Here is a 22,761-nt window from a genome sequence, read left to right as displayed (position 1 = left end):
AGTCATTTCGGGCTTTTCCTGGATTCTACATAATCCCCAGATTTCTTTCAGCATTTCTACTGTCTCTACATTCTCAGCATCATAGTAGCCTTTATGACAATTGAGTCAGTCCATATAAACATTCCACCAGAATCCCCCTCAAATAATTGTTCATTGAGCCTCCCATCTTCACCTCATATTGCCTGCAGCATCCTTTATCCCTCACAATAGAGGGCACCTACTCTCTCAGAAAGGGACACAAGCCATGGAGGGGTTCATCACTAAAGCTATGCAATATCAATACTCCCTCCCTTCAACCTCTCCTGGTTCCTCAGGTTTCTTCTTTTTCTTTTCAAGATCTAAACCAGTATAAATGTTTTACCAAAATTTTACAGTATACGGTATTTACAGTAATACCTTTGTAACGTAATAGAATGGGAATTAACAATGTCCCCTGGTGGAGGATCCCCTCGCCACTCGCTCTGCTTTCCTGGGTATTGAAGGACAACCAGCGTATCAACGAAAGTCCACCCTAGACTCATGATGCAAAAAAACAAAAGGTTCAGTACTTCACTGAAAGGACTAACTGACTTCCTTGTTTCCCTCCTGCACCAAGAGTTTTATGCCTACCACTAGACCCAATCCGGACGAGGGGGAAGCCTAGCAGAAACAACACTTCAAGAAGTGGCGCCTCTATGGAGGACCCTGTTAGGTCCATGCCAAAACTGTTTCCCTTAAACACAGCGCATTGTACAAAAGTGGCTGCAGAGAAGTCCAATTCTCAACCCACAGTCTCTTTACCTTATTTCTGACTATGCACATGAACTCATTTACTGTACCTGCAGACGCTCAGAGCCACAGCACGAAATGAGTTTTATTCACACTTTCTTGTGTGCATAGTTTACCTTCTATGTGCCTAGTTCTAGGTGTTACTAAAAGCTATATTTCTGACTGATATGCTGTATTTGATCATTTTTGTTTCATATGTTGCTATTCCCTAGCCCAGTTTATGCCGATTGCCTGATCAAAGCCTGTCTGACATTGACACTGTCTGATAAATTTTTAAATATTTTTGTTTGTTTGTTTGTTTGTTTTAAAAGAAAAGGTAAGATGGATTGCAATTGTCTCCTTTATTCTGTTTATAGTATACTGTAAGTGCACGTATAGGCACCAGTTACATTCTTCTAACCCTATTTTTTAGTTTATGAAGGTATATTTTAAAAGTATACTTTTAGAAAACTAGTTTAGCAGTTTTATCCTACACATATTAAAGACCATTTTTGTTATTTAAAGCATAATATTATGTGTACAGTACCTAGTACTATTAGGTATAATTATCTTTTTTAATTGAAATATGCTTTTTACTGCACAGTGAAACCTCGGATTGCGAGTAACACGATTTGTGAGAGTGAAAAATTCGCCTTTCAAAATACAAGCCCGCTTCCTGAACGGATTATGCTCGTAATCCAAGGTTTCACTGTACTTTATTCAGACTGAAACCAATATGAACATTACCAGTGGATTACACAAAATTCACACTATAAAACTGCTTTTTTACTGCTTAAAGCTTTTTTACTGCTCACTGCTTAAAGCTTCTATCTACCCTGGACATGTGAACGTCAGACCTGAACCATGTTCAATAGAAGAAGGTTACGTGGTTTAATGGATCACATATTCCTATACATCATGTGGATGGCTGGGTGTTTGTGCCTTACGTACTATTGGGCATTAGATGGCTTCAGTATGTACTATGGGAAGAAGGCATTTTGGCAAAGTTCTGCTTAAAAAACCTGCATCCTGGTACTCATGTGAATTTTACTTTGACATAACACTTAACACCTACCATAAATTTACCTACCATAAATTGTTGCAGTCCAAGTATTCTCTTTAAACAGCATAATAATGCGCCCTGTCGCACTGCAAAATCATTTGAGGTGTTGACTTGGCCTAAAAATTCCTCACATCACAATCTGATTGAGCATCTGTGGAATGCTGGACTAAGTCCGATTGATAAATGTCCCACCTTGCAACTTACATGCCTTGATGGTTTAGAGTGACTGACACCATATTAAGCAGGTAATTTTATTATTATGGTTAATCTGTGTTTACAAAACTCACAAGACATATTCAGGATTAAAAACATATTTTCTTATACTGTACATTTTTAACTAATTTAAAAACAAATATCAGTATTTGATATAAATTAGCACTGTGGTTTTTCCATTACTGATGATTCTTCTTATTGCACTTTTAAGACTCCAATATCATCCATCCTCAAACTGTTCAAACACATGACAAATGTACAAAATAAACAAACATTCATATCACACACTCTTAAAACCAACTACAAATATGCACAAAGAAACAAACAGAAATAAACGTACCTTTCTGGCTGCGCATATACAAGAGGGAACAAGTCCACTTGAAGAAGCATAAAATATACAAAACAGACAATGTAACATCACAATTTAAATTCTTTTACCCCTTAAGTGGCATATAAACCGTTTCATGAAACTGCAATGCTTAAAAAGTTTCATTTACATTAAAAGAATCCTCATTCATACTTATTATAAATAAAAAGCAAATCAATGTAAATAAACCAAACAAATAAATATAATGTAATATAATATTTGTTATTTAAGATGAAATTTGATTTTATTATTTGGTGACGAGATTTAAATTTATGCAGTAAAGGTAACACCTTCACACCTTAAAAGAACTGTTAATAACATCAGCAAAGTGTTAACCTGTTTCTGTGTGGGTTATTTAACACTGTGTACATAAAAGATCAGGTTCAGTTCCACCCAAGTATAGTGAATACTATATATAGAGTGATTAAACCTTTTTTGTAAGGCAGCAACCAGTATGACTCGATAAGAGGACATAAACAATTATTGTATGATCGCCTACAATGAAGCAAAAACAAACCATTCTAAGGCTTTCCAGTTGCCCATTAAATAATAATAAGGCTAAAAACCTTCCTAACATTTTTGCCTGTTTTACTTCAAACAATAACTTGACTTGCTGTTAATTTATACCTACCCTTTCTTTTCTTTTTTACATAGCAACACATGATGATACTTAAGAGAAGTGCAATCAGAAGAATGCAGGATAATATGATGCAACCCAGTAATTCGGGAGTCCAGAGCACCGCAGGATTATTTGTTGTGATTTGCACTTAAAAGAGAGACAAATTATGTATGTAACACAGAACAGTGAATAAAGTGTTATTACTTTAATAACAAAATGGTAAGGTCTTATGCATTACTGAAATGTTTATTCCAACTTTGTATTTAATTCATAAAAAAATGGGTTAATTACTTTTTTATTATTCCTGACCTTATTTAAAAAAAATAAATGTCTTTAACTAGAAATGTCCAAAAATAATACTAACTTGTTACCATGGTTACCAAGGTAGCTACATCTGGAGTGGTTGATACAAGCAGTCCAAGAGAGTCTGGAAAAGGCAGCTTAGTTAATATAACATATGTTCATACAGTATATGTCTCAAGTATAGTAAAGAACATTTTTGACCTCATAAGCACTACAAAATGCTACAAGCCCTATTTTTTACAAATAGGGTAAAGTCATTATTTATTCAGTAATTTATTTAAGCAGTGTCATGCAAAAGGGAGTAAACCATAGACACAAGGTACTACAGTATATAGCCAAAAGAGGAGGAGATCAAAACATTTAGGTGGATTTACTTTATATTTATACTTTATACGCTTATTCTGTTTTAGAATATCTTCCAGGTTCTGGAGTTAAATGCAAAATAACATTAAATAGAAAGCTAGTACACTAGGGTTGCCCTTGATCAGGGGTTAGAGAGGGACATGGGATTCAGTTGTATGTTGGAAGCTGGTTACCTTTGTAGCCATGAACAAAACAAACAGTTCAGAGGCAATTTGGAATTACTTAGAAGCAATTACTAACAATTGCTAGCAATTACTAAAAGACAAACTGTTGTTTAAAAGATGACATAATGTTATCAGTTGTGTTTTCTTACTGAAAGTGCTTCCATGACAGGTTTTGAATGTTGGTTTTGGCAGGCAGCTGCTCTCTCCTCTGCCCAGTACTACAGACCTTACTACAACCTATTTTCACCCATGCTGGTTGACTGATAATTAGTGTAATCAATTATTGTTAGAATGCCTGTGATCTGAAGTGATTAAATGTCCCAGTGCTGTTATGCTCTAGATAACCTTGTGGAATGTCCCTGGTCTATTTAGATTACTCAGTGAGAACTCATGTATAATATCCTTTATTGGCATGGTTAGGGTCATGGTGGACCTGGTGCCAGAAACCACACCACACAAATTTACAAACAATCAAATGGCGTATTTTAGAAGATAAGCGATGAAACCAGAAAACTCAGGAAAACCAAAGAACACAATGAGCAACCACAATTCACACAGATATTTCTATTTATTATATACAAAAAAGGAACTAATGCTTGATTAACTATACTTACTATTACAAATCACTCCTGCAGCATTTGAGTATTTGCAGGTCTGTTGTAAATGTGAGACTTTACTTGTTTCTATCTCCATACACTCCCAAAGGTTTTTATAGCCACGGTTACAAAAGTAATACCACAGTGATCCATTTGTATGGGAAAAAGGTATCTCAAAGGCTTCGAATTTTTTTGCTGTCCCACAGCCCAACATGGAACAAGCCATGGATGCCTCTTGCTTATCCCAGCATTCATCACACACTGTACCCCATGAACCGTTCCGATGGATTTCCACTCTGCCTGAGCAACGGTCCAGTCCACCAGTGAGTCTCAGAGCCTTATATTCTTTAAAATGTTGACAGAAAAAGAAGAAAAAATTATGCCAATTTCTAAGAGGGTTGTACAAAGACAAAATCGTCTTATATTAGATGTCACACATAATTTTAACAACTACAAGAGGAAGGCTGGCTCTCCGATAGTCATCTTGAAATGAATCAGCTTGAGCAGCTTGACCTAGTTTGTATGACCAGCCACAAGTTTAGTATTTTCACTTGTGAAGCATAATTATGCTATGTTTTTAGTGGCAGTCAGTTAAACCTATTATCCACAGGGGCCTTGAGGTATACCTGAACACACCACTCCAGCATCTTCCTTATGTCCACAGTCATGACCTTCCCTGACTGCAGGACACTCCCACAGGCTCCTCTCCTTCCCTGTGCAGTTCAGCTCATCCATGAAAATAGGACCTATACCCTGTGTATAGGGGCCATCCTGCCCATTAACAGAGATTGCATATCCACAGTTCAGCTGAGCACAGACCACATCTGCATCCTGCTTATCCCATTTATCATCACACACTGTTCCCCACTGTCCAGCGTTCCACAGCTCCACCCGTCCAGCACATTTATGGCTACCTCCAGACAATCTGACTTTATGGTTACCTGAAGTAACATATAAAAGTACTTTAACACAATAATTATACACAATTAATATTTAAACACAATAATCTGTCATTAATTTCCCCAGGAAACACATTTAGTAGAATATGAGATATTGTCATATCATATCCAAATTTTATAACTTACCACAGATGACTTTAGACATATTTGTGCAGTCATTTCTGACCACAGTGGAACAGTTCCTTAAATAGGAGTTGTGATAGATGCAATCAGTGAGACAGGAACTGTTGTCTGGTGCATTTGTGTTATTCTGTGGAAACGCTTCTCCACAGTTGAAGTTCTGACATATTTCATTGGACAGTCTGAGCAGGGACTCCTGGGTCAAAATGACTGCGGATTCAGGTGCTGGAGATGTTATTTTCCAGACACAATGGTTATTTGTTGGGGTTATATAGGTAGCATCTGGTGAAAATAATAATACAGTTTGACTGCAAAATAATAATACACGCACGCACGCACACACACACACACACCCCAGACGTTTGTGAAGCCACTCCACAAGGGGCCAGGGTTGCCCAGGCACTGAAAGTTGGTGGCTATCATAAGCAGGTTCTACAGTACATAAAACTGTATGTCTCTTTGTGTTTTGAAAACACTATAATTGCAGTTTGTTTTATATTTATTTACAGGTCATTAACAGTTATAAATAAACATATATATTTTTAATTACCCTACATGTTTAAAAGATAGTGGTGTTTAGTTTAATTGATAAATTCCATCATCAAAAAGATACATCAAGTCTTACCACAAACAGCCCCAGAGAGAATGCTGCAGTCGATGCTATGAACCTTTGTGCAGTTGATCAGTTGGTTGTTGTGGTAGCTGCAGCCTGTGAGACAGCTCGCATTTCCATGTGCAGTGTTCTCATTTAGCTTGTAGACTTTACCACAGCCGAGGCCCTGACAGATCCGAGTAGCAAGTGGTAAAAGGGATTGCTTAGTGAAAATAGCCACATCCAAACTCTGATTTTCTCCTGCAGAGGTTATAGCCCAGGAGCACGGTGTGGAGGCCTGGTTTATGTACAGTTTAGCTGGGGAAGGAACATAAAATAAAAAGCTGAAAGATTATTAGGTGTGTAGATACAATACTATTCACAAAATAAGAAAAATTAATTCTGTCAGTTTTGTGAAAAATTTGTTTTTGCAAAAGATGCAGTAAATTTTAAAAACTGAATTGGAAATATTTAATCCATGGTTATTTCATCCATGTTTTTTTTTTTTTGAGGCACAAAAGTGTTAAAAAGCAAAAATGATTGAATATTATGTCTCACATGTTTTAGTCATATCAGTGTGTTTTTTGTTAATTCTGCCACACTAAACTGTATGTCAAACTGTATGAGGTAGCAATAATATACTCAGCAAAAAAAGAAACGTCCCTTTTTCAGGACTGTGTATTTCAACAATAATGTTGTAAAAATCCTAATAACTTTACAGATCTTCATTGTAAAGGGTTTAAACAATGTTATCCATGCATGTTCAATTAACCATAATCAATTAATTAACATGCACCTGTGGAATGGTCGTTAAGACCTTAACAGCTTACAGAAAGTAGGCATTTAAGGTCACAATTCTAAAAACGCAGGACATTAAAGAGACTTGTCTACTGACTGTGAAAAACACCCAAAGAAAGATGCCCAGGGTCCCTGCTCATCTGCGTGAACGTGCATTAGGCATGCTGCAGGGAGGCATGAGGACTGCTGATGTGGCTAGGGCAATAAATTGCCATGTCCGCACTGTGAGACGCCTAAGACAGCGCTACAGGGAGACAGGAAGGACCACAACAACTGCCCGAGTCACACCAGGAACACTCAATCCCTCCATCAGTGCTCAGACTGTCCGCAATAGGCAGTCCATGAGGAGGAGATGCACTGCAGTACTTCAAGCAGCTGGTGGCCACACCAGATACTGACTGGTACATTTGATTTTGAGCCTCCCTTTATTCAGGGACACATTGTGAAACATTTTTAGTTTATGTCTTATGGTGTTGACTCTTTTAGTGGTTATACAAATATTTACACATTAAGTTTACTGAAAGTAAAAACAGTTGAAAGTCAGAGGACGTTTCCTTTTTTGCTGAGTGTATGTTGTTTAAGTTTAAATGTAAATAAAGCAATAATTATTAGCAATACATCAAACACTTCCTCCTTTACCACTTCAGTAGTTGACATAAGTGTCTTATGTGTGCACTGAACACATTTAACTAATTCACGACAACTGCTATTTTTCCCAGCCTGTAGTTTTGCTTTACTCGTCAGGTAACAAAAAGAATAAATGTGGCATACATGCTTTTGTTTTTACCAAAAGCATTTCATTTTAAAGCATCAAAGGAGAATATACTTCTCATTTACTCATCATCTATACCGATCTATCCTGTAAACAGGGTCTCGGGGGCCTAGAATCTATCCCAAGAGACTTAGGGCACAAGAGGTGCCAATCCAACACAGGGCGCACAAGCAAACTAATTTACACAAACTCCATGCACGAAGACCCTGAGACAGGAATCGAACCTGGAAGCTGGAGGTGCCAAATCTCTTTATATACATTTTGATAAAAGGGTGTAAATAAAAATTATTTTCAACAGATACTATTCTCAGTCATCAAAATAACTCATCATGCAGTTTTGAAAGCTGAGCCTCTTTAAAAACCGTAAAAAATAGAAATTCAATTAAATAGGCATATCAGGAAACCTGGGTACTATTCATATTAAACAAATTGGTTGACTAATGGTTATTAGAATCAGAACACACTTTATTTCTCAATACACTATGTGACCAGAGATGCACAGAGTGTATCAATGTATCATTATTTCTCTTGGTAAGATCTCGGCTATGTGCGTCTAACATATAACAATAAGTGTCTATCATTAACAGACAAAGCAGTGCCAGAAATGAACATACAGGCACAGAAACAGATGAGGCCTTAACCTAAATATCATATAGTCTACATACTGTAGGTAGTGTGCAATCACTTTTACTTTAATTGCATTTTCACTTGTCGACATTTCAATCCGAAATGCTCAAAATATAATTTACATATTATGTTAATGTTTAAGGTTTCATAATGTATAAAAACCTGGTCATACTTTTTTCATAGTCACAACATTGCTCATATGTCTGGACATTTTCCAGTCAAGATAATAATCAAATCACACAGGCCTTTTGGGAACTACTGACTTATGCAAGACGATATGTACATCACCTTACTAACCACTGGACCAAGTGTTGATTTTGAATTAGAAAACGTCACTAATTTACATTTTGTGACCACAATATTACAAATATCTATCTGGGTTAATAATAATGCAAGATAAAACCTTATAATACCTACACTGTAAATTTATATTTAAAGTGGGGCAAAAAAGTATTTAGTCAGCCACCAATTGTGCAAGTTCTCTCACTTAAAAAGATGAGAGAGGCCTGTAAGTTTCGTCATCGATCAACTATGAGAGACAAAATAAGCATAAAAAAATCCAGAAAAAAAACAGAATTAAAAATTAAGGATTTTTAATAAATTAATTGGTAAATTCCTTTGGTAAAATAAGTATTTGGTCACCTACAAAGAAGCTAGATTTCTTGCTCTCACAGACCTGTAACTTATTCTTTAAGAGGCTCCTCTGTCCTCCACTCGTTACCTGTATTAATGGCATCTGTTTAAACTCGTTATCAGTATAAAAGACGCCTGTCCACAACCTCAAACAGTCACACTCTAAACTCCACTATGGCCAAGGGCTGTCAAAGGACACCAGAAACAAAACTGTAGACCTGCACCAGGCTGGGAAGACTGAATCTGCAATAGGTAAGCAGCTTGGTGTGAAGAAATCAACGGTGGGAGCAATTATTAGAAAATGGAAGACATACAGTACAAGACCACTGATAATCTCCCTCGATCTGAGGCTACACCTCCACCAAGATCTCACCCCGTGGGGTCAAAAAGATCACAAGAACTGTGAGCAAAAATCCCAGAACCACACAGGGAGACCTGCACAGTGAATGACCTGCAGAGAGCTGGAACCAAAGTAACAAAGGCTACCATCAGTAACACACTGCGCTGCCAGGGACTCAAGGTTGCTAGAGAGCATTTGGATGATCCAGAAGAGGATTGGGAGAATGTCAAATGGTCAGTTGAAACTTTTTGGTAAAAACTTAACTTGTCGTGTTTGGAGGAGAAAGAATGCTGAGTTGCATCCAAAAAACACCATACCTACTGTAAAGCATGGGGGTGAAAACATCGTGCTTTGGGGCTGTTTTTCTGCAAAGGGACCAAGACAACTGAAGGAAAGAATGAATGAGGTCATGTATCGGGTCAATCTCAATTTTGAGTGAAAACGTCCGTCCATGAAACATGGCTGGGTCTTTCAGCATGACAATAATCCCAAACACACCACCCGGGCAACAAAGTAGTGGCTTCGAAGGGAGCATTTTAAGGTCTTGGAGTGGCCTAGCCAGTCTCCAGATCCTAACCCCATAGAAAATCTTTGGATAGAGTTGAAAGTCCGTGTTGCCCAGCAACAGCCCCAAAACATCACTGCTCTAGAGGAGATCTGCATGGGGGAATGGGCCAAAATATCAGCAACAGTGTGTGAAAACCTTGTAAAGACTTGTGAAGACAGAAAACATTTGATCTCTGTCATTGCCAACAAAGTGTATATAACAAATACTTATTTTCCAACATAATTTGCAAATAAATTCTTTAAAAATGTATCCTACAATGTGATTTTCTGGATTTTTTTTTCTTATTTTGTCTCTCATAGTTAATGTATACCTATGATGAAAATTACAGGCCTCTTTTATCTTTTTAAGTGGGAGAACTTGCACAATTAGGGGCTGACTAAATACTTTTTTGCCCCACTGTATATCATATAAGAAAGTACAGTAAGACTATCTGCTGGCATTCACTAAAACTGTGAGTATATGTAATGTTTTATTATAACCTTTAAGGAAAATCATGAAAATATTCCAGGAAATTACACATAGAGTGCATTGTATGAATGACATCATGTGTGATGCACAAACCTTGGCAGAAAACAAGAGCCTGAAGCCCCACCAGGATCTTAAAAACCTCCATTTATGATAAATGTGGGAACAGATTTTACTCTTCTTGACTGAAAGAAGAAGAAGCTGAAATGAAAAGCAGAGATATCAATCTCCTCTCATATGTTCCAGCAAAATGTTGGAAAATTAGTGCTGTTGTTCCGTAAAAGTTTAAACATAGTAATGTGATTTTATTTTCTACACAATTATCTACATTTTACAGATTCCCAGCAAACATTTGGATGTTTGATAACCGTTAAATTGACCTCCCTCCAACACGTCCAATCATGGTTAAAAAGTAGTTCCAAAATGAAAGTTGAACGGATATCTTTGACGTTGACTTGCCGTGAATTTAACGTCTTTTCGGCTTTTTTAGGACATTTGATGTGTCTTCGTCTAGATGTTTTTAAGATGTGTTGCTGTGTAATGTCAGTGTACTTATGAGCCTATAAAAGTCCCTATTCTGTAACATTGTGAAACGCGTTTGGTTAGCTATTTATGCACATCAGAACATAAAGGTTAAAAAAAAAGTCCAAAATCAGTCCAGTCAGACCTGAACATCTATAAAATGTTTAATCGACGTTTACATTACCACTAAAGATAGTGAATATTAAACAAATAAGATTTTTTTGCCAAACAAATTGTGGCAATGCTTTGTCTGTAATTTTTAACATTTCTCTCTATAACTTTACCTGGAAAGGAATTCCAAGTATTATATACCAAAGAATCATAATTTTCATACAGACAGGAGTGACTTTCATTATGCAAAATGCCATTATTTATTACCAGTAATTACTGCATAAATTAAAAAATATGTATTTCAATGACTTCGCAATATTGCTTAAAGTGTGAAATTTGTGTTTTATTTGATTAATTGCGTAAGACAATTCTGTTTGTAACTTTTAATTCTAGACAGCTGTCCCTAAAGCAAGCAGCGAAATGGCAGATATTGCTGATGCTGTGTGTGTGTGGGTAGGGTATAGTTGCACTTCCGCTGTTTTGAAAACCCCTCGTTACCAGTGGTTTAATATCATGTGTTTCTTTACAGAAAGAAACAAAGTGCAATGTACAACATTGCAACAAGGATCTTGAGATTATTATTAAATCACATCACATCAAATAAATAAGATAGACTGGATTAAACTTACAGTTTTACATTTTAGTACTTCAAAGAAGGAAGTTCAAAGAAGTTATTTTTGTGATGTTCAGTACAACTTCTATGGAAAAGAAAAATCAGTAAATTAGTAACAGTAATTATATTTGCTTTATATCTTTGTGGTTTAAATATGTATATATAGTAAATTAATAACAGTAGTAGCATTAGTCATGGCTAGATTTTTTTTTTAAAAGTAGACCATCGAGTCTTGGCTTTATGTCTTTCAAAAGTAAGAATATTTTATAAAAGGTTATACTACAAGCAACTCACAATGTACCAAATGCCTATTTAGTGGCAAAATAAGGAAATCCAGCAAGAAATGTAAATGTATTATAAAATGCATAAAAGCTTTTAATATTTAATAATAGCTGCTTACATACAAAACAAATACTCACAGCTGCTTTCTTTAAATCCTTAATCATTATCACTCTTGCAGAAACTGTCCTGCTTCCCATTATTTTTTCTCTCTTCCTCTTTTAAGCAGTTTTTTTCTGTTTTGTCACATACTTACTGTTCACTATAAACTGTGTGAAAAGCTTTAAGCATACCATATGCAGGTGCATATGGTAAAACCAAATTACTGTGGTGGATTCCTGGGTTTCAGAAGAAAGCCAGAGAGCATAGTGTGATGTCACTGCGCCTAATACACATGTAGGATGGAGCACAAGACAAATAATAATAATAATAATAATAATCAGGTCAGAGGTGGATAGAGTTAAGGGGATCTGACAGATAGTTCACAGCAACAGACAAGCTACTGTACAGTCAGTAATTGTATGCTTAGAAAATGTAACTAATAAATAATGGCTTGCATAATTAAATGTCAAAATGTGGATCCCATAATTGGGGTACTACTTACACTACTATTTAAGTTTGGGATCACATTGGGATCACTTAGAATTTTTATCGTTTTCCAAGGAAACACACGAAATTAGTCTGAATAGAAAACAGCAAAAGAACAAGACATGCTGACATTGCCAGAGTTGGAAATAATAATTTTGAATTGAACTTTGCCTTTATTAAAAAAAAAGATCTTTTGCAGCAATTACAGCCAGGAAGACCCTACGAGTTCTACCTGTTCAAGATAATCTGATGAGATTTCACAGCATGCTTCTACGAGCATCCCCAAAAAGATGGATTGGCTTGATGGAGTCTTCCTCCGTACCATACAGTGCTTGGTGGATGTCCTCTGGGTACTCAGGTTTCCTCCCACAGTCCAAAGACATGCAGATTAGGCTAATTGGCTAAAGTGTGTGAATGAGTGTGTGAGTGTACTCCACCTTGTGCCCTAAGTCTCCTGGGATAGGCTTCAGGCCCCCGCGACCCTGTATACAGGATAAAGCAATATAAACAACGAGTGACTGAGGGAGTGAGTGAGTGAGAGTAATTAGAAAACAGGTCTTTTTTTCTCCTAGCATGTTGTAACTAAACTTAACCTTGAATTACAATCATATAAATACTTTTAAGTGCTTTTATTTATCTGAATGTGAAAATGTATTTATCATATCATACTTAAAATCTCCCATTTATTAAAGTTCATAAATAATGAACATTTTAGTGTCCAAAATATAAAGTGTATTCTGTATCTTTTGTACCTAATGGATGTAGGGTTGCAACAGTTGGTTAGGTTTAGGCTCAGTTACTTGGTAATAAAATGAAGACCACTGATGACCTGAATTGACTGAATGACCAGGTTATCACATCTATGGATCTTTTTCTTCCCTGATGGATACACTTTAGTGTATTATATTTTAATCTTCTGTAATACATTGCGAATATAATAACATTTTTTTTTATATCACTTAACATATAAACTAACATCATGCCAAACATCAGTCTACCAAATCTACCCAACATCATTCGAGGAAGGAAAACTGTAAAGACATTTTTTTTTATTGTAATAGCTATCTATATATGACTAGTTTCTATTATGACAAATAGTTTTACCTACTGTACTGGGAAAAGAATGTCAACAAAACAAATTAGTGTCCCTCATTTTATAAAAAGCTTCATTATTGTGTCCCACTTGCTAAGATTGTCAAGGTTACTCTTATATGGTTACACTTCTGCTTAATCGGGTAAGAAGTTCACACATTCATTAAAGTGCTACTGCTAAATTGTTTCTACAACACAAAGATTGTTAATTACGGCGAGAGTAATGTATCCCAATGGTTGAGGTTGTCACAGCTCTAAAAGTAAACTCTCACTCTATAAGCAAACCTCTGTCACCTATCGGAGGACTTTTGAGTCTTGAATATCCAATTTCCCAATTTCCAATTTTTCAAAGCAATTTCACAATTTACCAGAGTTGGAGCGTCACCCAATTCAGTGTGTGTGTGTGTGTGTGTGTGTGTGTGTGTGTGTGTCATACAGTATAATGTGACAAGGTCACTCACTGTCCCTTTTCTGGTGCCAAGTGATTATGTTTCTGTGCTGATTGTGTGCATTTCTCTCTGTGCTCCAGTAAGTGGGGCAGTTTGTCTACTGTAGTTTTGAGAGGCAGTTAAATTTGGAGTTGATTGTGCTGAATTTTTGGTGTAGAATTCAATGTGAATACAGTGATATTAGACCATTCAATGAGAAGGTTCACATCTGTCTCTATGTTACTCTGGGAACTAGGACTGTATGTGAGTTTGCTGAGTCTGTAGAGATAATCTGCCTGTACTGTCTGTTTAGGGCCAGATAACACTGCATCTTACTCTGCTGTTTAGTTTGAGTTTTCCAATAGCTCATATAGTTTCTTTTCACTGTTTGTGGAATCTGGTTTATTTTGATTGTGTTTGCCACTTTTTCACCATCACCACACTTTTGTGTAGCGTATGTTGGTGTGTGAAACTCGTGTTGTGGAACAGTGATTCAGTTCCAGTTAGATGAGGGGACTGGTGTCTTTGCTCAACTCTTGGAACTGCTGAGCTTTATAATGGATGTTTCCAGAATTTGATTGCCCTTTTTTGTATTTTTTATCAGTAATTATTATCAGCTTAATTCTGTCCTGCACGCGTTGTTCGTTAAGTTTCTGTGCTCTTTTAAAATATTATGCAGAATTCTGCATGCAGAGTTTTGATTGGATACTTTTTCCATTTGTCAAATTGATAGTTTATTTATTCATTCTTTATACTGTTCATTCTGTTCAGGCGTATTCTGTTTTGACGTAGAAAGCTCTGCGTGTTTTTTTCTTTTTAATTTTCCTGTTGAGCTCACTGGAAGGTCTAGGTAAGTATAATGGTTTTGATTACTCGCGTGTGTACCTAATCAAATTCGTGTTTTTTTCACGCACTCATCCTCTATCCATCTATTTGATCTTAAAGTTAATGTCGAATTCATGAGGGCGGATTCTAAACATCCTTATTTATGTTGTCTATCTACACGTTTCCTTTCTTTAGTCTCTTCCGCATGGAGCTTGAACGACTCCAGTGTGTGTTTACATTTCCAGCGAAACGCACGTGGCTACAGAAACTCGCGATGTCATTTGTCTACATAGATCCTCCTGTTCTTCAGGCATTGGCTCGTGTCGTTAAACTCCGCCCATTTGTTGCAGGTTCATTGATTTGTCGGTTTGATTGGAACTCCTCCCACTACGGAAGTGTAAAACGGAACTTTTAGCAATGCATCGATAAATATAATTTTATATAGTAATTATTATATTTTAAAACATGAACTAGAAGTGTAACGATGCGGTTTCACGACTAAGTTGTTTAAATTAGAGCGAAAGTAAAAAATTAATACATTATTACTAAACACTTTCGCTTTGTTTCAAAATTTCCAGCAGGTAAAACATATTAGTGTGTTTTTACTGATTTTATAACATTAATTAATCAGAAAATTTTTTATAATACCAGGTTGTCTCTTTAGGCATGTTATAAACGTGTTATTCACCTTCATTTCACTCTGTATGTAGGCCTGCTACAATGTAAATATAAACGCGGGACAACACATGCGCAATAGAAACAAAGTAACTCTCCGTATATAAAGTGTTGGCGCCGGCGCGAGTCCTGCACTTCACTTCAAACTCCGCCAAAAGGTAGGATCAGAGAGTCTCCTTATGCACTACTTTTGTTACGATTATTATTATTATGCATCGACCAAGTACTTAATATAATCGCATTTCTGTAATAGATCTGTGAATGAGAATGCAAAACATTTTGTGCCAGTAATTGTGTAAATATGACGCCTTTAGTTGGCTAATATACTGTAGCTACTAGCTAACCAAATTTAAATTATAAATAGATTTAAAATGCAATAATAAAAATGTGCATGCCTTTTAATATATAAATAGCAAGAATGTATTCTGAGCCTGAGAAAGTTTTTTTAAGCGATAATCTTGAAAAAATTACAGTTAAACCGTGCTGAAGTTTTGGAGGGATGATATGAGATGATATGATATGAATGGGGTGTTGGGTGACTCATACCTAAATAAGGTTATAAAGTGTTGCATGCACGTTTTAATGTACTTTTAAAGCAGAATTTGAATATGTTATTGCACATCTTTTAAAAGGAGCCTATCTGTCCTCGAAATGTGTGGTTAATGTTGATAAACTGGTTCCTGTGTTTGTAAAAGTCTGCCGCTTTTCTTTCCCGGCTTCATTTTGGCGCGTACTGGTGTCGGAACTGCAGATAAAGTCCTGCACTGTTTTTCTTACTTACTTCAATCTGGACACAAAACACGATCAAATATTGTACAACTAAAAACTAATGTAGGTTATTCAAGTCGAGATGACTGCGAAGTCTGAATATTAAGGTTAGATGGCGCGGTCTGTTTGCTATTGTTCCCTTCGGCTAATTTGATTTCACTCAGCTAATCAATGCACTTTAACTGTGGCAGCCTGATAGCGTTTAATATACAGTACGTTTTATTATTTTAGAAAAACCCGGAATTTACAGCATTACAACCCAGTCAACAGCACAATGACCAGACGAAGGTGAGAAAAGCTTAAGAAAATTCAGTACTGTTTCTGGCTAGTTGATAAGCTACGCGTTGCTGTAACTTTCCACCCTTCTGCCGTGCAGTGGACGCCTTCAAGCTAAAAACGAAAATGGAGCCACCCATACGGACAAGATAGCAAAAATCAAGAAAGAGGTTTGTATAATTCTTCGATTTTTACTTGTTATGTTGACTTGACTCGAGTCGTTGATTGTTGTTCTTAACCAATCTGTTTTATGTTCACAGCAGTGCAACAGGAAGAAAGCCCTGACCAAAAGGATACATGGTGAATCTCAGGTATATTCCTGCTAAAACATTCTAAATAAATCTTCTAATTAAGGTCAATGCTAAGGTTGCCATTTCACAATAACACACATACCCAGCAACATTTCAGAAAATACCTGAAACTGGCCCTAAAATTGTTCGTGGTGTATATCCAAGGGCCGTTCACATCAAACCGGGATTCGAAATTTCTCATGAATGATTGTGTGAAACACATGTCAGTGATGAGACTTTTAGCCGCAGTAAAACATTTGACTGGTGCAAACGTTTTAAACAAAGCTGTATGTCTGTGAATGAAGATTCTGGTCAGGGTGGCTCTGAGCCCACTGCAGTCGTTCCCAAGAACACTCAGCGACTGGAACACTTAAAATCCCATAAAATAGACGCATAACTTGCGGAGGAGATACATCTGTGTAGGAACTGTGCACACAATCATTCACAAACACCACTTGCACATTACAGAAATTCAGTAAAGAATCAAGCCGCATCCTCTGTACAGGCCTGGTCTCGTTCCAAGTCATTTCAGTTATTTGTGGGCCTTTAAAGGAGTTTTGGGCTGCCAGCATTTCAGACATGAAGCAGGCAGTCTGATCATGGGGGTGGCGTACTGAGAAAACGTGATAGTATCCAAGCACTAGTGAATAATGCACTGGCATAAGTGCATTAGTGCAGCTGGAGATTATGTACAGCAATAAGGGTAGTTTTTTAACTCTCAGAACTGGGTTCTGTTATTCTGCACAATCAGAAGTCCTGGTTTGACTTGAACACCCCTCGTATATGACAGAAGTGTGATACAATGCAGGGTGTCCTATATTATCCAGTGTCCCACATTCTCCATACACACAGTAAAATCTTCAGTATTGATGTGTGTTAATTCAACACTGTGTGATTTGCTGCTGTTTCTTGGATTCTTGTATTTGTGACCACACTAATTTGCAACTTGTCTGTCTGTTGTTGTTTTTTTATCTGCTCCATTTTTTTCTATATTTTGATAATTAATCTAAGGGATATTTGTATCATTTTAGAATCTATGGGCTCAAGAGGGAACGTGCAAAGCTGAAGTCATAACTGAAACTCCTATGGAAGGGCTTCATGATGCATTTGATCAATCAGGCTTGTCCCAATGTTCCAGACCATCTCCTCTGCCTCGACTCAGGTTAGTTTAAATGCATTTAATGGACTTTATCTTAACTAATCCATGTCTCAGTCTAGACACACAGTTGGGCAGTTTTGGACAGAAATGATGTGCCATGATGTCACCACGACAGACCTATCTGAAACAAATACATCCATGTTTATGTGAACAAACCATCTTCGTTATTGTCGTTTATTACTCGTTATAGTTTAAAAAATGTACATCAGATGTAATTTGGAAGAAAACACTTGAGAATGATTCATGCTTTCAACCAGCTGACAAGTAATTCTAAAAGTAGTGTAGTACAATAATACATAGTGTAGTATATATTGGACTACGGTTCGGAAGATCCCAAGTTCAAACCCCACAACCACCAAGTTGCCACTGTTGGGCCCTTGAGCAAGGCTCAACCCTCAACTGCTCAGATGTGTAATGAGATAAAAATGTAAGTCGCTCTGGATAAGAGCGTCTGCCAAATGCCTAAAATGTAAATGTATATAAAGAAATCTAAGTATTGCCCAGGCCAACCTTTCCCTAATAAATAAAATAAAAAAAATCACATAACTATGCTTATTAGTTTACTGCCACTTTTTAAAATCTAACAACCTTTATTGTTAATATGACTTGCTTAATAATTGCATTTTGATGTCATTGACAAGGTCACACCAGAAACATGCTTGTAGGTGTTGCCTATTCAGCATTAATAACACCTACACCACCACATTAAGGTGTAAATATATGATGTACTCTTCCATCACAAATCTCAAACTCAAGTGTTGTTGTTAACTGCTTCTAATATAGTACATCACATCTGTGTGCATGTGTGAGAGAGATAATATTCCTCTAAACGATGTCTTTGCTTTTTCTTCTGTAGTTGGGGGAGTTCAGAGGACGTGTGGGTTAAGATGTTGAGTAAGGAGTTAAAGTACAAGCACAGTAGTACCTGTTTGGAAACGCACCCGAGACTCCAGCCCAAAATGAGAGCAGTTCTACTCGACTGGCTCATGGAGGTAAACATGCAATAAATATTAGTTTTGTTAAAACATCTATAAAACATCAAAAATTGATTTGACTTTGCCTGAAACTCTATTTTGCTTTGTAAACCCCAAAACTCATAAGATGTAATATTCATCTCTTTTAGGTATGTGAGGCTTATCTGCTTCACAGACAGACGTTCTACTTGGCACAGGACTTCTTCGACAGATTCATGCTCACCCAAGAAAACAGAGAAAAGGAGCGTCTGCAGCTCATTGGCATCACGGCTCTCTTCATTGCCTCCAAAATTGAGGTAAGGGTTGAGCTGAAGAATAAGTAAGCTTGTTTGTTTTTTTACAATTTAAAGTACAAGAATACATCTAAATGCTGTGTTTTTATTCAGGAAATTTATCCACCTAAACTCACGGAGTTGGCCTACGTTACGGACGGTGCATGTCTTGAAGAGGAGATTCTACAAATGGAGCTTATTATGTTAAAAGTATGTGTGATGACCCTATTCATGTTCATTAGACCATACACTATGTATTCTGAAAATAAATCAATGCAGCTATAGAGATCTTATATTTGCACATAAAATAAATACTCATTAAATAAATATATTTTTATTTATGCGTTGTTGATGTTTTGAACAGGCATTAAATTGGGACCTGTATCCTGAAACTGTTGTTTCGTGGATGAAGCTTTACATACAGATGGCCTCAGTGTATGATTTCACTAATCTGCTGGTGCCACAGTTTTCTGAAGAGACGTACATACAAATAACACAGGTAAACCACAGATCATTTTGAAGAGCATGTATTGTTTATTTTAGATCCTACGCATTTGTAAACAATGCGTGTGTGGCAGTCTGGGGAAAAAACCTTTAGAAGTTACCATAGCTAAATTCTTGCAAATATTTTTTATGTAAATGACATTGTGTAGGTGATCTTCAAAGATCATGTTGGGTAAGGAGCCAATTTAGCAAATATACTGGTTAAAATGGGCAGTCTGCCCAAATATCTGAAGCCTTTCTAAGTAAGTGTGTTTTCCCTACAGCATAAAAGTCACAAGCCCAATCAATTCACTGTGTGATCAGATAACATCTAAATTACTACTAAGTTACTTGCAAAAGAGGGACATGTTTCAGTCCAGAAAAGACTATAGAACTCATTAGATAATATAATAGAAAATATCATATTGACTATTCCAAGGTATTTTTCAGGCTGCCACGCATGACCATATACATTAAAGACCCTTTACTGAGTTCATAGACATTTTGCTTTTCTCTCAGCTTTTAGATTTGTGCATCTTGGATATCACCTCACTGGAGTTTAAATATGGAGTGCTGGCTGCAGCTGCCTTTTGCCATTTTATATCTTTTGAAGTCGTACAAAAAGTATCAGGTAAGAAAAACAAATTTCCAAAAGAATTTCTTACCAATATACATTTCCCCTTGTGTAGCTGTAGCACAGGTGATATTTAAAAAATATCAGCTCACAGAGTCCAGGGTTTGTGAAAGCATGGTCTGTGCATCACACAAACTGGGGTTACTTATAAAAAAAGTTTATTTTTAAGGTTTATAGATAAGTATGCTTATCCATATTAACGTTCAGTCGCCAGCACGTGTGAAAGTAGGTCTGTATTGTTCGCAGCACTTGGGGGAGAGCCGCTGGCTGTCAAAATCCTGTCAAGTGAGTTTATCAGGATTGTCCCCCACATCCATGATTTAATCTCTCCACTTTTTGGCTAAACACAAAAATTTAAGAAATGACTTTCACCCCTGTTGGCTGCAATAACTGTCAGTCGCCAGCTCTGCCAGTCATGGATAGTTAGATCTACTATCGTGGAAGGATGTTTTAGCAAAGCACAATAACTAGTTAAATAAACAAACAAATCAATCTCTTCATAATAAATGGTGTTTGTAAAACTGTTATAAAAATGAAAAATATCACAGCTGTGCTGATATTCAGCACAACAGCACTCCCTATTTTGCTATATTATCCTCCCTATATTGCTTAATGATGCGGTTTCCAAGGATGCTTTATTCCAGCTTGATTGACCTATTATTTCTTCTGTGGCAGGCTTGAACTGGGAGGCAGTAGAGAGCTGTGTGAACTGGATGGCTCCTTTTGTAGAGACCATGACGGGTTACGAGAGCGCAAAGCTTAAAAATTTTGCCAAAGTCTCGTTAGAGGACCGACACAACATTCAGACTCACATTGACTACCTCTCCATGCTGGTGAGTTGGAATAGAAAATAAATCTTGATGAGATTGGGCCTCATAATATGTACATGCTGCCTGGCCAAAAAAAGTTGCCATTTTAGAAGGGTCAAATTATTGGACTGCATTATGCAAAGAAAACAACTAAGGAGATGTGAAATGAATGAAACTGGGTTAAAAAGTACAGTGCTGAACCATCAATATTGAGGAAGAAATGTGATTGAAAAAAAATCACGAATGGAGATCACTTAAACTTTTAAAGTTGTATTGTAAGAGAAAAAAATGAAAGAAAAAAAAAACACTGGGTATGTTAAATAGTGAAAGTGAGAGCCTTTTCATGTGCACATAAAATTATTGGGTCTAAACAGCTGTGGCCATAAGAAAATCACTTCTTAGTTACTTGTCAAATAAATATACTTTAATTCATTAGGGAGCAAAAAGATCAGACTTAGGAGTAATTGCCATGTGGTCTGATGAGTTTGACCCAGAGTGACACACATACAGAATTATGGGAGTGCCAGGGTAAGAGGGGAAGTGCATGAAGTGATGCACACATCATGCATAGTGCACACTGTAGGCAGTGTTATGATCTGGGGTTGGCTTCAGTTGGTCAGGCTTAGGGTCAGCAAAGTCATGTGGCAATAAAATTAAGTCAGCTGATCACCTGAATGATGTGGGGGGGGGGGGGGGGCAGGCAGTATATACATGAGGACACAATTATCAAATTATTTGTACCAAATACCCATGTTTGTTTTCATCTTTTCACAGCACGAAGCGCAGCAAAAACGCACTATTCGCACAAATGGCATCTTTCCCCCTACACCACCAAGCAGCGCAGAGAAATCCAGCATACAGTGACCGATCAGTGCTGTAATCTGCCCAGTGTAACTGTACTAGGCCGAAAGTGTCTTCATTACAGAGTTAATGGGAAATTATTATACTGTATAATGTGAATAAGAAGGTTGACATTTGTTTTTTAAAAAATTTCCATGAATTGCATTCCATTTCAGCCCAAAAGAGATAATTCACTATGGATATTATTTACCATTATGTATCCTCAGGGATTTTATTTGTATTACAGTTAGACTGCAGTTTGTAAATAAATGTCTGATTACATATTAAGCTCAACTTTGAAAACCACTTGAAAAACAACGTGTTCCTGGGAGATTTGCTGATTCTAAATCTTGTCTATTACAGCCATTTATTTCCACACATAATGTGCAATATTCCATGCTATTTAACTACTAAAATGAGTTTTAATGGTACTGTAAATGTACTAAGTTACCAATGTTTTAAAATATAATGTGTGTATATATATATATATATATATATATATATATTTTTTTTTTTTTTTTATTTTTTTTTTTTTTTTTGCCATCTTTACACCAGTGAACCGGATCTTTTTTTTGTTTGTTTTGTTTTGTAAAGTTTCTGCAGTTTTGCTTGAACTTGTACAGAATTAACCTATTTTAGCATTGTTAAAACTATGACAAATTATTTATTATTGTTTCCCCAAAGTCCAAAATAGCAGGTTTAAGGCATGAATTTAACTGCATGCATCACCATTGTGGTCTTAATGTAGTGCTAGTCAAGGTTTATAAAGCAACAGGTAATTGTGTATATTTTTTTAATGTAATTGTAAATATTT

General features: G+C 36.5%; 2 protein-coding genes across 4 annotated transcripts in view; one reads left to right on the top strand and one right to left on the bottom strand.

Annotated features, from left to right (window-relative positions):
- Positions 1-2,125: 2,125 nt before the first annotated feature.
- Positions 2,126-22,761, bottom strand: part of LOC128518591 (deleted in malignant brain tumors 1 protein-like) — a 173,717-nt gene continuing 153,081 nt past the window's right edge. Inside the window, exons 1-11 of one of the 2 annotated variants that reach the window (XM_053491752.1) lie at positions 11,975-12,014; positions 11,572-11,640; positions 10,406-10,510; positions 6,140-6,424; positions 5,521-5,796; positions 5,062-5,376; positions 4,454-4,780; positions 3,374-3,436; positions 3,022-3,156; positions 2,364-2,400; positions 2,126-2,258 (exon numbers count right to left, since the gene is read on the bottom strand). In XM_053491752.1, coding sequence (XP_053347727.1) covers positions 2,219-2,258; positions 2,364-2,400; positions 3,022-3,156; positions 3,374-3,436; positions 4,454-4,780; positions 5,062-5,376; positions 5,521-5,796; positions 6,140-6,424; positions 10,406-10,457 — 1,530 coding nt within the window. In that variant the 5' untranslated portion in view covers positions 10,458-10,510; positions 11,572-11,640; positions 11,975-12,014 and the 3' untranslated portion in view covers positions 2,126-2,218. Of the gene's footprint in view, positions 2,259-2,363; positions 2,401-3,021; positions 3,157-3,373; positions 3,437-4,453; positions 4,781-5,061; positions 5,377-5,520; positions 5,797-6,139; positions 6,425-10,405; positions 10,511-11,571; positions 11,641-11,974; positions 12,015-22,761 lie in introns of those variants that run through there. The other variant, XM_053491753.1, reaches the window with a different exon arrangement.
- Positions 15,228-22,701, top strand: LOC128518597 (G1/S-specific cyclin-E2-like). Of its 2 annotated transcripts, none has more exons than XM_053491762.1 (13): positions 15,228-15,348; positions 15,478-15,600; positions 16,442-16,498; positions 16,587-16,656; positions 16,750-16,797; positions 17,808-17,938; positions 18,792-18,927; positions 19,059-19,205; positions 19,296-19,391; positions 19,546-19,680; positions 20,184-20,295; positions 20,974-21,131; positions 21,882-22,701. In XM_053491762.1, the coding sequence occupies exons 3-13, from the start codon at positions 16,485-16,487 to the stop codon at positions 21,969-21,971; spliced, it is 1,137 nt and encodes a 378-aa protein (XP_053347737.1). In that variant the 5' UTR covers positions 15,228-15,348; positions 15,478-15,600; positions 16,442-16,484; the 3' UTR covers positions 21,972-22,701. The 2 variants fall into 2 exon arrangements, with proteins under 2 accessions (XP_053347737.1, XP_053347736.1); XM_053491761.1 differs by having other exon boundaries at positions 16,747-16,797.

The sequence above is a fragment of the Clarias gariepinus genome, chromosome 3 (genome assembly GCF_024256425.1).
Source record: "Clarias gariepinus isolate MV-2021 ecotype Netherlands chromosome 3, CGAR_prim_01v2, whole genome shotgun sequence".
NCBI lineage: Eukaryota > Metazoa > Chordata > Actinopteri > Siluriformes > Clariidae > Clarias > Clarias gariepinus.
This window is presented reverse-complemented; position numbering and strand designations above follow the sequence as displayed.

Excerpts from the sequence above, each read along its gene's own strand:
- LOC128518597 (XM_053491761.1), top strand. Across the intron at positions 17,939-18,791 it reads TCTCCTCTGCCTCGACTCAG|TTGGGGGAGTTCAGAGGACG; the intron begins GTTAGTTTAAAT and ends TTTCTTCTGTAG. Across the intron at positions 19,206-19,295 it reads TCATTGCCTCCAAAATTGAG|GAAATTTATCCACCTAAACT; the intron begins GTAAGGGTTGAG and ends GTTTTTATTCAG.